Here is a 15729-nt window from a genome sequence, read left to right on the forward strand (position 1 = left end):
TAACATTGTAACAGTATAACACTACAATAGTGTAACAGTATCAGAGTACAGCAGTGTAACAATAGCTTGTTTATGTTTCAGTGTCTCTTGCTGGTTCCCCCGTCATTTATCCCACCTGAGTGTCTCACTGATTTGTTTTCCTTTATTTTTTCCCTTCCTCCTTCTGTTTTTCATCTCTCTCTCCCTTCTGTCTTTCGTTCTCCTCTCTTCTCTTTCATCACCCTCAACTCGCAGACACACACCCATCCATCTCCCATCATTACATCCCTCCTTCCTTGTATATCCCTAGAAACACTTCACTTACCTGCCTTTAATCACTTCTTTCTTTCTTTTTAATTGCTTCATTCTTTCTATTATTTATTTAGTTTTCTTCCCCTGAGGTGATCAGTAATTGCTCTCATGTCTGTAATTATATTTTGCTTCTGCTCACTCTCAGCTTATCAGATAAATCATGCTGCCAGATTGCCTTTATGTGCGTGCATGTGCATGTGTATGTGCGTGTGTTATGACAGTATGTGCTTCTGAATGCTTTCCTACGTGATTAATTTAAGATGAACAAGACATTAATCAATGATATTAGAGGATCCTCAGGCTATTTGTGTGCTTGAATGCACACTTTAATCACTTTAGAAAACATTGTATTACAAGAACAGCAGTGGTATCATTAAATGCTACATGTTGACTTTTAAGTGCTGAATATTCTATCACTGTGCTAAATATGCTTTTCTGGTGCAAATGAACAATTTTTACCATCAATAATTCCTGTTTAATCAAAGCAGATTATAGCTTAAAGCTGACAGGTATAACTAATTTTTTGCATACTCACATATTTCTTGGTGTACTTGACCAACAGTCTGTCCGACAGTCCAGCACACTCACCAACAGACTGACTGGCAGACTGACTGACACTCACCAACAGACTGACTGACACAGTGACCAACAGGCTGTCCGACAGTCTGACACACTCACTAACGGACTGACCAGCAAACTGACTGACACTCACCAACTGACAGACACAGTGACCAACAGGCTGTCCGACAGTCTGACACACGCACACAATGACCGACAGACTCACAAACTGACCAACAAACCGACCAACAAACCTACTGACATACTGACTGTGTCACCCTCCCCCTGAACAGTTGCCATGACAATCAACCTCGACGAAGCCCAACTCTTTAGCATTTCATTCCTTTAGTTTAGCACTCCAAATGACAGATTTACCAACCAACAGACTGTCCAACAGACTGACTGACACACTCACCAACAGACTGACTGACTGACACAGTGACCAACTGACTGACTGATATAGCGACCAACATACTGTCCAACAATCTTACACACTCACCAACAGACTGACTGACACACCGACCAACAGACTTACAAACTGTCCAACAAACCTACTGACATACTGACAGACCGACCAATCGACAGACGAACAGACTGGCCTAGAGGCTGATCCACTGACCTGCAGACTGACCATTAGACTGAGTGACACACTAAGAAATTACACTGACCAAGGACCGGCCGACAGACTGGCACACTGCACAACAGACCAGACCGACAGACTGACTGACCGCCAGACTGACCAAAACACTGAGGAATAGATTAACTGACTGACAGAGCAGACTGACTGAGAACAGTGGCCGACGGATGGACCTACAGACTGACATACTGACCGACAGTGGACAGTATTCCTTTATCGGTACAGGCTATTGACAAGCATTAATAGAAAATATATGGCACAGTGGTGGAATAATAACATCTGAATATGTTAAAGATGTTAGCAAACAAATAGCAGCTTCAATAATGCAATAATGATCAGTATTTGAGAGCTGGTTCCCAAAGGTAGAGGGGCTTTTCTTCATTTAATCTCTCTCTCTCTCTCTCTCTCTCTCTCTCTCTCTCTCTCTCTCTCTCTCTCTCTCTCAGTGTTTGTGAAGTCTAATTTGGTCAGTGACAGATTGAGTAGTGCTGTGTTTATTTTCCTTTATTCCGATGCTGGTCTCACTCTGCTTGCTCCCTGCACCTTCAGGCCTGTTTTCCTTGGAACAAGAAAGAAAAAAAGTTCCCCGACACGCACACTTTCTCTCAATCTCTCTCTCTCTCTCTCTCTCTCTCACTCCCCCCCATCTCACTCTCTCCTCCCCTCTGCCTCTATGTCTCTTCAGGGGGAATTCCCGATCCAAGCCGAGCACGGACAATAGTCTCCACAGTGCGGGTGGGGGGTGTTAAGGGGTTGTAAGGGGCGTTGGGGGTGTGTTGGTGGATTGGTGGGGAAGGGACGGTGTGAAGCACTTGGCTGTGAGACTGTGTGTGCGCCCAGAGCAGGGCTTTGGGGTTCGCACTCTATGATTTATAAATAGCACTCTTGGGGCCTCCTGCAGAGTGGGGGGCTTTTTATGGTGTGGGAGAAAGAGAAAGAGAGAGAGAGAGAGAGAGAGAGAGAGAGAGAGAGAGATTGGGGTTTCCTGCTACATAGCTGTGAAGTCGCCTGTCAATTAAATTTTAAAATGAATACCAGGGGTTGGGCAATGTGGTGGCTGGACTCTGGAGTGGACGAAGCACTGCTGACTCACTTCAGTTCACTTCTAAAGAATAACTGAAATTCTTTGTTATTCTGAGCAACTCTGGGTTTCCAAGTCCAAGAGAATAAAACTCATGATGATGCTGTCTGATTGTAAAATCACTTCTGAGAAATTTGACCGACAAATTTTGAATGTTAGGCAAAAATTTCTTACTTTTTTGTTGAATTTTATGGCTGCATTTTACATAATAAGAGCACAGAGACAAAGCGCACTGGCAAACATAATGGCTCTGCCCTAAGGTCTCTTACGCCTGTCTGTGAGCTAATATCACTGTATTGTTTTTGTCTTTAAAAAGAAAAAAGTATGTTTTATTCTTCATTATTAAACCTGTTGCCTTCCATCATGTTTTGTAGCTAATGAAACCAAAAATGGATCAGTCTGATCAGCTGTATGACTTTCTTTTATGAATTATGGCATTTCTCAAGGAAGCATACATAATTTTATGCAAAGCTTGACGATATTTGTTATATTTGCAGTTTCAATCCTTTTTATTCACTGTGTCAAAGTGTGCATAAAAATCTGGGTAGAAATCCAGCTAATGTTCAGATTCAGTTCTAAAGAACATGAAACATCAGCAAACCCAAAACTGTCCCAGAAATCAGAGTGAGATGAAGAGAACAGGAGGAAAAAGAGAAAGAAATGCAGCGGAGTGTTTACAAAGAGGGCAGGACGTCCACAGCACAGCGTGTGAGTGTGTATGTGTGTGTATGTGTGTGTATGTGTGTGTGTATGTGTGTGTGTGTGTGTGTATGTGTGTGTATGTGTGTGTGTGTGTGTGTATGTGTGTGTGTGCGCGCCCCAGTCTCTCAGATACAGCATTTGAATGTTTGGTTTCTGGACACGCTGAAACTTGAGTGCCTCTGTTACTGACTTGTTAAAGGATTACATTAGTTTATGCTTATAAATATATGAGTTAATATGCTAAGAAATGAGTTATGCAAATTAATATGAGTTTATATACTTGTAAATATGAATTCATGTTAATGAACACATGCTTATGCTAATGGATGTATATACTAATGAAAATGAGTTGATATACTAGTGAGTATGACTTCTGTGCTAAAGAATATGCGTTTATGTTTATGTTTGTGTATATTAAAATAGGTTCATGTACTAATTATAAGTATATACTCTACATTGAAAAGTTTATATTCTAACAAATATGTTTGTATACCAATGAACATACATTTATATACTAATATATGTGTGTTTATGTATCAATAAATATAAGTTTACATGCTACTAATCACAGTTTATATATTAACGAATATGGGTCTATGTAGTAATAAATGTGTTTGTGCTTCTGAAAAAGTGTTTACATACTGTTGATTATAGTATATTACTAATAAATATGAGTTTCTATACTTATGAGTATACTCTATCTCTCTCTCTCTCTCTCTCTCTCTCTCTCTCTCTCCCTCTCCAGGTGGCGAAGGTAGAGTTTGCGTCTCGTAAGAAGCCGAAGTTGAAGGAGGTTCTTGTTCGGTTAGAGGATGATGTGGAGTGTGTGTGTGTATCACAGCACCATGTGACAGAACATGTTGAATCAGATACAGGTAAAAACAAAACACACACACACACACACACACACACACACACACACACACACACACACACACTGTTTGGCCTGATATCTGAATGATTGTCCAGCTGTGTGTTCTGTGTTCTGACTCCTGCTCTCAGGGAGAGTGTGTGTGTGTGCGTCAGCGACTTAGCCAGAATTTCACTATAAGGGTGAGGGGGTGGTTACAGGTTGAGGAGGCCAGCTAACAAGCATTAAGGCATTAAGACATTGCTGTAATGAAAATAACAACCAGCAACTTGTCCAGTTATTGCTAAATCTTTAGAAATTGCTCTTCCAATACAGAGGAGGAAAAACACTGGATAACATTGATAACTGTAACAACTGATAGCAGACTATAGGCTAACTAATAGGCCAGAGTCCTACCTTTTACTAGCAGTAGATGTCTAGAGCGCATGGTTAAAGGTACCAATGTTCTTTTTTTTGCAGAGCTGAACTTTGTTTTCTTTACCGTGGTCAACTATTACTGCTTCTCGGTAACTAGATAAGCAGCTTATAGGAACTTCAGGCCCCATGGTGCAGCACACAACAGCAGCAGATTACACAGGACTCTATGAAGTGCAGATACATGACTGTGAAACAGGTGTAGAATGTACAATAAATATCCTACAACAACAAATACAGAAGACAATAAATACACATGATGCAACAATACAACAATATATGTAAACAAGCATCATATGTGGATCAGTTTTCCAAATTAGTTGAAAACACATTTCAGATTAACTGACTTTAAATTTCGGCTAAAATCCTTTTGCTTTGAGTGACCTTATACCTTAATTATGTTTATGTTATTAAAACAAATGATTGAACATTCCATTTTATCACTACCAACACAATCATAAAACTACCAAAACCTTACGAAATGTTTCAGTAGTGACTGTTTCGGAAGTGACAATTTTAGCTTATTTTGAGCCAAATACAAAAACGCTAGCCAGTACATGACCAGCAAACACAGCTTTGAACAGTTTACACATAATAATTTTCATTACACTACAAAAGGTTAACTTAATTGCTTAAAATATGTGTTTCAGTAGTGACAATTCTTAATGTTCCACACTGATTTTCAGACTTTGGGACACATTTACTTTAAATCAGTTGGATCTAACTGCTCATCATGTGGCCATGAGAGACAGGGATGCAGTCTCACTTCCTGCTCTAAAATGCAGGGGTGTGGCTAAAACAAGGCTCCGCCTATGAGCTAAAACTATTTGTGTTTCGTTAGTGACATTAAAACATGGGACAGCATTTTTGAATTTTTTTTTTAATTTCGACTTACTTTAAAAGAAATCAAAAAGACATAAAAAAAAATGATTTTAGAAAACAGAATCCAAAAAATAAGTGTTATTTTCACAAGTGTAAATTTAGTGGTTAGGGTTTGAGACAGACACCTCCCAATGGAAAGTACCCTATAAATAATGATTTTGTTTATATTTAGCTTATTACTATCTCAATTAATGCCTTGGGTTTAAATAGATCATAACAGTCCTTATAAATATTTAAGGTCTGAAAACTTTTTTTAATAGGTTTTTGACTGTGGGGCCGCAGTTTAAACTAATTCGGTAAAGTAGTTTTGCCTACGTAAGCAGGACAAAATATTAACTGTGAACTTTTCACAAAACAAAGGCATCTTTCGATGCCATTTCGCGTGACCATTGGTGGCATGCATCCATGTAAACATTGCCATGGTGGCAGCATCCTATGAAAATTGGTGACAACCTGAGAAGTGCTTTAACAGTCATATCTTTGCTCATGATGACCCCATATTTTGTAATGTTTTCATTGGCATCTGAGAACTTTTGTACAGTACAGTGAAGAAGCCTAGGCCCTCTCAGCCCCCCTTAGCTACACCACTGGTGTGTGTGTATGTGTGTTAATGTGTCTGTGTGTGTCTTTTCATGCTTTCAGAAAGGAAAGTATGTGCTGATTAAAGTGGCTGAAACATTGACAGTCTGCTTCGCTTTAGATGCTTTGAATAATTTTTCCTCTTTCTTTCTTCCTTTCTTCCTTTCTTCTTTTCTTTCTTTTATCCCATATTAAATGAAATATATTCAAATGCATTTTCAATATATGCAAAATAACGGCATATATTGTGAAATGTTCTATATATTTCATTTCCATTTGAGTTTGCTGATTTCTTTTCTTCTTTCTTTCTATTGAGTATCTCTTCATTTACCTCTCTCTGCCCCCAACTAACTGCCCGCCCCCCTTTCACATGCTCATGTTTCCAGGCCCCCGTAGGGTCAAAGGTAAAAAACGGAAAAACAGAAAAAAAACAGAGCCGTCCCATCTCAGCAAGGATTTATTGGTGTCGTAATAAAATCGGCAGATGTTTCCCCCACCTAAAGTCCAGCGGAGCTGTACCTGCTGCAGGTAGGACTTTAGAACCACTGCCCTGCCCACCTGTCTGACTACGGGCCAATCAGGGGAGAGATGGGCAGCCAGTCACAACCATGCGTCACCCAGTGGCAGTGCAGATTGGCTGTGCTTTTGCTTTGGCTTGGCTTTGTGTGTGATTACGCTTCAGCATGTTCACTCACACTCGCTCATGCATGCTCACCTCGTGGGAAATGTGTGTTTGTGTGTGTGTGTGTGTGTTTGTGGGTGGGTTTATGTGGGACTGTGTTTTGATGTACTTGATCACAGACATTTGTTTCTTCTTCTTCAGTATTGATTTTTTCCATCTTTGGCTTCTTACACTTTAACATCTTGTATCGTTTTGATTTCTTTTTTTTTCTATTTCGAAGAGCCATCATATATATTATTTTACATTAATAATATTTGTATTGTTTTATATACAAAAAACAGCATAATTCCGTGTTTACATGAACATTTCCCTTTAGGAAAAGCCCATGTAAACATTTTACATGACCATTTTATCCATTAGGACTGAACAGGCTGTTTTTGTTACTGTGCCTTTGAGACACATATATTTGTAAATGAGCTTTGATTTGATTGGCTGCCCTGCATTGTGCCTCAATCAGACAGTAGTCCAGACAGAAACACTTCTTATAACTTCATCATGAATGGGCGGAGTTAAATGCTGTAGGTGGAATGGACGGCGGTTAAATTGCGGTAGGCTGAACAGGCGGACATATGTAAATGAGCTCTTGTTAATGACATCACAATAACAGCAAATTCAGCACAGGCTGTTTTTGCAGATTAGTTTTCATATACGGACTGTATGGACTGGGGACTTGGAAAATTACTATACTTGTTATATCTAGTCACTAAGTTATTCATTTTTCAGGAGATATTTCTAAGGAGATTGGATATAAAATAGTCCACTTGCATAAGGAAGGAGAAAGTCAAAGGAAAATAAGTGAAAAAACAGGAGCTTCCAAACTGGAGTTTAAAAAGCTACAGAGAAAATGGGACTTCTAACAACCACCCACAAGACCTGGTAGACCACCAACACTGTCCCCATCAGATAAACAGCGCTTAAAGCTTTCATCTTTGAGAGAGAGGAGAAAATCAAGCTGCTTTAGATCTAAAAACATCCACAGGTGTATCTGTCCATCCTTCCACTGTGAGAAGACAACTCAGCACTATGAGTCTGAAAGGATGAGTACCTGTCAATAAAGCCTTAATGAGAAAAGGAATTAGACAAAAACAAAGCATCAGCCTTGAATAACGTGTTTGGGCTTACTTCCATCATGAGAAGCAGTTAATACAACCTACTTCTCTGACTAACTTTAGAGGTTTCTCTGTAGAGATTGTGGAGATTTCACTGGTTTCTTACTTTAGCACAGTACTGTGCATCAAATTTTTATTTTAGAAAATTCAGTTTTTCATGTTATGAGCCACTTCAAGTCACCTTAGTTGAATGCAGTTTGATCTGGACATTCTGAACATTCACTTACAGTAAACAGAGCCCCGGAGCCCCAGTCAGAAATTTCAGGCCAGTTTTTGTTAGTGCGACAGAGGCGCTCTTACAGGAATCCTCCAAGAGTCCATCTATTAAAGAGCACAGCAGCACATCCATCACGCTGTGTGTTAGTGAACTCAGGAGTGTTTAGGCTGGTAACTATGGCACTGCAGAATAAACTTCACAGCAAGACGGAGTAATAACTTTAAACAGAAATAATAATAGCTTTAGCATTTTGGTCTTGTGGAGTTACATTCTTTTTTTTTTCTCCTCTCAACATTCTTCCCCCTCTCTGTTTGCAGCTCACTGTGATTCGAAGGGTTGATTGTGTAAAATCATCACGCAAAAACAGGGCTCACAATAATGACCTAATATCTTTTCCTGTGTTTCTTGTTTAAAATCATCTCTAATGCATGTATTAATTGGTGGATCTGATGCTAATATCATGCAGATTGAAGTGCAAGATTGAACCGCTCATCATCAGTGTTGGGGTAGTTACGCCATTACAGATTACTGATTACTTCTGTCAGATTACTTTACTTGTTCTTTCCTGGAAAAAGTTACTCTTTAATAACTTTACTTCTAAGTTACTCTCTAAAACCCAAACACATCTGTACAACTGGAAGGTACAAGGGAAAATCGAATTTAGAAAAAAATAGCCAGTTCGGTTTATTAAAATTAAGATTGGCTGATGCTGTTTGGAAATTTAGCAGGTAGAAACTGCTGGATCTAAATAAAATCATAAAAAATAAAAGACTGTAACAAAGTTTACAACACTGTTTCTCGACAAAAATGGAGTCTGGCCTGTTTAGATAAAGTTACAGGTCTCTTTCCATATGAGATTTTTATCCATCAGTTATATATTCACATGACTAGCTCATGGAGTTTAGAGCACAAATAATCTACATAGAGGAAACGTATGTTGTAAATGCATTGCATGTAATATTGTTCGCAATTCTTATTGAGCCATAACTGTAATGTGATTACATGACTATATACTTGTTAGACTACTTCATTACAGGAAAAAGTATTCACATTACTGTAATGTGTTCCCCCCCAACATTGATCAATATGAAAATACGTCTTTGCTTTTTTACTGACAGTCTTTCTCATCTTCTTTCCCAGTGGATGTGAGGTGAAAGCAGGCCAGAAGAGGGACTGTAGAGACGGAGGGGCTGAAGCGAGGTCACTGTTCCTTGTGGTCTTGACCTCTGATCCCATCCCACCACCACCGTCAATAACACACCTAGATGAACTGTAACCTGAGATTAAAAACACCAGCCCAACACTAAACGTGCTCAAAGCAGTAAACTGCTTCAAACACTGAAGACCATGAAGATGATGATACACTGGCTGGAAGGTTTATCTAAGACTGAAAGCGCGAGGAGAAAGCCTTTTGGAGTAGCTACATTTGGAGTACTGAACTTAAGAGGACCTGTGAACTAGGCCTCGATCCACTGGAGGGCATCTGCAGGAGTTTTGCTGGGACAAATGAGGCTCTAGATGATAAAACCCAGCGAAAGACTGGAAAGGAGAAACGAGTGCAGTGTTGGACGAGGTGCGGACGAGAGCAAAGCCTTGCTTTGAGGGGCTCTTGCTGGACATTGTTTCGGCTGATCGTCTGAGCTGCTCTAGAACCTCTCCGTTCTGTAGCATCTAACTGCTCCTCTGGGAACTGTGACTCTGAACTTTGCAGACCAGGAGGAAAAGACTTACTTTTCAGTAATTTTCTTCAGAATATACTATTTATAGATGCGAAAACTCTCTCTATATATATCTCTTTATCTATCTCTCTTGCTCTTTCTCTCCCAGCACAAAAACAAGCCAATGTAATATCCATTATGCGACTGTTGACATTTTCTAACTGTCCCTGAAACTGCTTTTCGTTGTTGTTGTTGTTTATTATATTACAGCATATCGTCAATCTCAGAACTAGCGTGATGGGAAAAATAGGTGCAAGAGACAGAAAAGGAAAGATGCTTTATTTTTGTTATGAAAATATATTATGCTTATGTATATTCCAGCAGGAAGTATGTTTTTGTTCTTACATTGTGGTGAAAGTTGTTGTGTATTTTGTCTGAGCTGAGAGCCTTTATTGCTGAAGATGCAGCTCAGCGCAGCAGAAGAGAGCGAATTACACTGTAATTGAGCAGAATGGAGGATATTTAGCCTGAGAGAAGGGGATCAGGGGGGAGGTCTATGCGTCAAACAACCCTACTTTGCTATTATTATCGCTATGAAATACACACAAACTCCTACAAAGCAAAAATAATTAGCGCAAATATAAGCTAAAATTCTCTATGATCAAGTAAACATCATAATCACACTAAAACTGTGTGATCTAATATGGTTAATAGGGAGCACTGTTCTGAGCTGGGTTTCCCCAAAGCATCTTAGCATATTAGCATCTTAGCGAGATGATTCTTAAATGGTAGAGTGAACATCACACTGAACACTTTCCCTACTAGTTAAGATGATCTTAAATCTATTAAGAACCAAAATCTACACTCTGATGTAAAATGAGTGGTCTTACTCTTGGGAAGCACTTATGCTATGTTCTGCACTCACCAATCACAAGGCTAATGTGGCTTGGACCACCCACAGCTTTAACAAAACTGTGTTCCCCCATAGTCTCTCCTTGTACGAGTCAGTAAAACTTACAGAGAAAAAGCTAACAACCAAGCGAAAGCTAACCTAGCAAGCGCAACTTTTTCAGCTAGCTCATTCGTTTGCCTGTTCGTTAATTTGTTTGTCCATCTGTTCCTTCGTTCAACTGGCCACGCCAGTGTTCCCTGGATGTACGTCCAGCAGTAAAGTAAATTAAAACCTTACCTTTATTAAGTAGTTGCTATATAAAAGCTGGGTGATGTTTTTAGTGAGCTGGATGATGTTTTTAGTGAGCATATGTAGAGCCCATTTTACTCATTTTTGTGTTTGGTTCTGTCTCACTGGTGTAGCAAGCTGGGAGTATTGGACTAAGGGATGTCAATAACACATGCGCATCAGAATATTAGGACCCATCCAGACAGATCTCAGATAGATCAACAAGTTTTAAGCCATGTTTTATTATATTTCGTTCAAAATTTGCAGAAGGTTTAATATAACCCCAAATTTTAGTGTAATTTAAACATAACACAAAAATATTTCAAACTTTGTTCCTTGGGACTTTAAGATGCTTTTGGGAAACTAGGCCCTGATTGTTGGAGATTGAGATATTTCCACAGAGTGACCGGTGAGGACTCAATGGTTGAAATGACTGAGATGACTCAGCACACGCTCAGATTAGTTTGAGCTTCTAATACATTAAAAAAACTGATGCAGCTTCTAAAAAAGAACTGAAATCTATTCAGAATGTTTTTTCTGGCCATATCAGTACTGTTTTTAACACCTCCTCATCGACCATGCCTCATCATTTTCCCCTGGGGAATCAATGACACCATCTTACGGGCTGTTCAATTACTGAAAGTACACAAGATCACGTCAGTGGTGGATGAAGGTGTTTATAAGCCATAGCAATAAAAAATTGTTCCAATTATTTAAAAAATATAACATTCATTTGAATGTTCAAGCTAGGATTTATGTAGGAAACTGCTCCATCTGTTATACACGACTGCCTACACTGTCATTATGTTACTCTGCTAGCTTGCTAGTTAGCCAGCTAAGGACTCTACAGCTAACAACAACAAAAATAGCCTTGCAGGGCCAGATGTGATCTCATAATGAAAACGTCGGGGGACACGTGGGTGAGAACGTAGACCTACCAGGGTGGGAAAAAATTGAGTGTGAAATTTCTGAACCGATACAATGCCTCGTGAAGGAGGAACTCAAAACAGGGAGATGGTGCGCTAGTCAAAAATGTCTGATTGACAACAGGCCAGTCTTCAGCCCATGGATGTAACAGAAGTTAGCATGGCTGAAAAGCCCCCACAAAAACCTTAAATTAAGCAGAAAGATGGGCCAGAACTCGCGATTAAAAATGGACATTACCTCTTGCAAAGGAAAAAAGAATGTTAGCTTATGATAGCATTTTGCTAGCTAGCTATTGTTAGGGTTTGTACTACAGACATTAACGGACTAGGAGTATCTGGGGGCAGGTTTTAGGCCTAGCAGTGCCCCCAAAAGTTTAACAAGTGGTCCCCAGTTATGTATTCTCCTCATTCTCAACAGAAATGAAGGCAATACACAACATGCAAGTTCCTAAACCAAAGTGTACAGCCAGACAAAACATTGTCATTCACGTTTGTATGTTCATTTAAAAAAATCTCAATTTATGCATGGCTGGCTGATTAGCTCGCTGTTGCTAACTTAGCCAATGGCTACGCAATTCTCAGCAGTACAGTGATGTTGAGGGTGTGTTAAAAACAGTATGTTGAAGCTAATCACCCAACTTTGTGAGCCAACCCACCAACCTCTCTTTCCTTAGCCCCTCCCCTCCCTCCAGGCTTATGTGAATATCGATCAGCTGCTTAGATGGAACGGCCATAATTTACTCCCCACCCCTTCAGAGAAACTGAAGAAGTTAAAGAAAAGCAAGGGACTGTAATTAGACTGAACTGAAAGCGTGTCGTTTGTACAGAGGGTACCGGGTGTTCTAAGGGAATACTGCTGCTGTTTTTGTATTAAGGGCGCCGACATTTCACTGAATATTAGAGGTCTATGATGATGATGTAATTGGTGCTATATTTATAATGCAAGCTAGAAATGTATCATAGCCGACCTTCACCCTAACCATTCATATAAACTTTTATTTTTTTTTTTTAAGTAGCTTTATATATAGAACAGGGACCATTGTTCAAAAAGAAAACAACAGACATTATCATTGAGCTTTTATTTTGTAATTGTTATGCCCTTGATTGGATAAAATAACAATGACTATAATTTATATATTTATGGTTTCAGTAATAAAATACGTTTCTGCTCATTAAACTTTATACAAAAGAATACACAAGATGGTGGCGTTCTTCTTCATACAGTTGACAGTATGTACACGTACAGTCGTGTGCAAAAGTTTGGGCGCCCCTGGTCAAACTGCATGTTTTGTTGTTGTAAGTGAAAATAAACATACTTCTGCAAATTAGAATGCACAATTACTGTTTATTGAATGAATTTAACATATTGAGGATAGAAATAAAAAAAAGTGTGGCCTGTGCAAAAGTTATAACACATTATATTTTAGGTTTTTTTTTTTTACCAATATTTTAAATAAATATAAATTATGCACAAATTTGCAGAAAAATGCCATATTTATGTTTATTTCCTGTAGAGGACGTGTTAACGTTATTTTCACTTAGAAAACAACCAAAACTGGTAAACTGACTAGGTGTTTAAACAGTTTCGTACGACTGTATATATGGGCTGTGCTGAAGAGTTCAGTGACTTAGCACAATCAGAGGATTCGCTTTTCCAAGAAGTGAGTTAATTAAATTTCCGCCCTGCTAGAGCTGCCCTAGTCACCTGTAAGTGCTGTTATTGTGAGGTGGGAAAAGTCAAGGAGCAGGAACAGTGAAGCAGTGGGACATAAAGTTCATGCTTACAAGTTGCAGCACTCACTATCAAGTTGCAAACTGCTAAAAAGTAATGTCAGCGCTAGACGAGTGTAAAGCACACTGCCATCGGACTCATGAGCAGTGTTTTCTGGAATGATGAATCGTAGATGGAAGCCTCAAAGCAAGGTAAAGGTTGCACAAATTCCAGTCTGGAGGACTACAGCACTGAAGTCCTGTGTTTACTCTGCTCTAACATAACTCACAGTGTGCAATGCTATGCCCCTCCAAAAATGGAAATAAATCCATTTCTGTCTATTACACATGCCTGGGTACAATGAAAACAGAGCACACTTGATATAAGGGGGTGCCTTTTTTGTTTACTTCAGGATGTGCTCATTCACAGCATACATACCTGCTGTCTTACAACAGGGGTGCCAAGCCATTCTGCTAAAGTTCTAACCCTAATCTCATATCACTACTTTTGGAACAAAACCTCATATCTCCATATCATACATTTGAAAGAGAAGGGAAAAAATTCTTAACTTTTAATGTAAATGAATGTAATTAGGTTTTCTTCCAAGTCAAGGAAAAAAAAAAAATAATAATCAAAAAACAGAAAAATTGAGATACTCGTTTTTGTTCTGCCAGTGATGGTATACTTGTTCCAGATAGCCTAATTTAATGGAGAACTTTGTGTTTAGAACTTGCACAAATAAACAACTGGTTATATATATATATATATATATATATATATATATATATATATATATATATATATTGTATATACATTCTATATAGAACCTTTTTGAAAAGGGTTCAATATAGCACCCAAATGGGTTCTTCTTTTGTTACAAGCTTGTCACTGTAGCAATAGAAGAACCTGTTTGGGTGCTATATAGAACCATTTTCAAAAAGGACTTATATAGAACCATCTACAGCACATTCCCCATCAATAGGAAGAACCATTTCATGATGCAAAGGACCCTTTAATCATGCAAAGGGTTCTTTGAGTGTTCATGGTTATACATAGAACCATTGTTTTTACTAAAGAACCCTTGAAGAACCATATTTTTTAAAGTAACTGTTTAATTACATTTTTAAAAACAGCTGAAACTGATTTTATTCCTGTTTTTAATAAGTAAATCAGTAAAAAATATAATTTTTTTCATTCATCTTTTATCATTTTTACTACTGAATACTGTGTCAGCTGAAAATCTCTCTGATGACTGCTTTATTGATGATAGCTGTCTCACTGGGGTATATGTCACACTAGGTTGCCACTGGCCACCCTTGGCCACCCCTTTCGCTGCTCCCCTCGTATGCACATCTGGCCCTGTTTTAAGGACCATGATGATGCAACATGTTGGTGATCATTTTTGGTGGCTGCAGTTTTAGTTGCCAGTGAAACGAAGGAGGACATTCCTGGAGAATTCTCACGGTTCATCTTTTAACCCCCGTCCTGCCGTGAAAGCGAGCTGTCAGCAGAGTGAGAGAGAGACACAGTGAAGACAATAGAGAGAGAGACAGTATGTGTGTTTACACAGGCATGTTTTGTGCTTTAAGTGTGTTTTTTGTACTCCTTCAAATTACCAAAGCAGACCGGACATCCTCTCCCGAGGGGCATCAGAATGGTCATCTGTCTTTGTCCTTCATCCCTTCCTTTCTTTTCACTTCTTCTGCTTGTCTTGCTTTGATCTTTCAGAGGTGGGCACTTACTTGCCCATGGCTTTAGGGGGAACTGAGCGTGAAGGCCGGGGAGAGTGTTCAGCAGAAAGAAACACAAGGCTTAAAAGAAAGCCGTTTAAGCAGAACGGTCTCCAAACGGTCTCCGAACGGTCTCTGGATGTTTTAGGGCTAATTGTGATCCCCTGCATTCAGTGTCAGCGTTATCAGCGTTTAATTTTTTTTCATTGTTTGTAATATTTATTTATTTAGTTAAATGATATATATGTTATATTTTATTTGTTTACAGTTATTGATATTATTTATTTATTTGTTTATTGCTCATAAATGACCTTATAGTATTTTAGTATCCATAAGCTCAGAATAAGCCCTGTTTCATATTCCATATCAGTATTCAGCAAGTTATTCAACAAGGTTTTGAGGCCACACTGCAAACAACGATATGTTGACGAGTGAAAATTAGCCAATCTATGTAATATAGAGTCGGGTGCAAAAGTGTTGGCACCCCTAGTTATGAAATTA

General features: G+C 38.9%; 1 protein-coding gene across 2 annotated transcripts in view; it reads left to right on the forward strand.

Annotated features, from left to right (window-relative positions):
* Nucleotides 1-12979, forward strand: part of pdgfab (platelet-derived growth factor alpha polypeptide b) — a 30053-nt gene extending 17074 nt beyond the window's left edge. Inside the window, exons 5-7 of one of the 2 annotated variants that reach the window (XR_005006489.1) lie at nucleotides 4015-4144; nucleotides 6402-6543; nucleotides 9164-12979. Coding sequence is in view for 1 of the 2 variants with exons in the window: in XM_036561505.1 (XP_036417398.1) it covers nucleotides 4015-4144; nucleotides 9164-9177 (144 nt within the window). In the remaining variant the exon portion in view is untranslated. The remainder of the gene's footprint in view (nucleotides 1-4014; nucleotides 4145-6401; nucleotides 6544-9163) is intronic. The other variant, XM_036561505.1, reaches the window with a different exon arrangement.
* Nucleotides 12980-15729: the final 2750 nt, after the last annotated feature.

Source organism: Colossoma macropomum, unplaced genomic scaffold (genome assembly GCF_904425465.1).
Source record: "Colossoma macropomum unplaced genomic scaffold, Colossoma_macropomum, whole genome shotgun sequence".
In the NCBI taxonomy this organism is placed as follows: domain Eukaryota; kingdom Metazoa; phylum Chordata; class Actinopteri; order Characiformes; family Serrasalmidae; genus Colossoma; species Colossoma macropomum.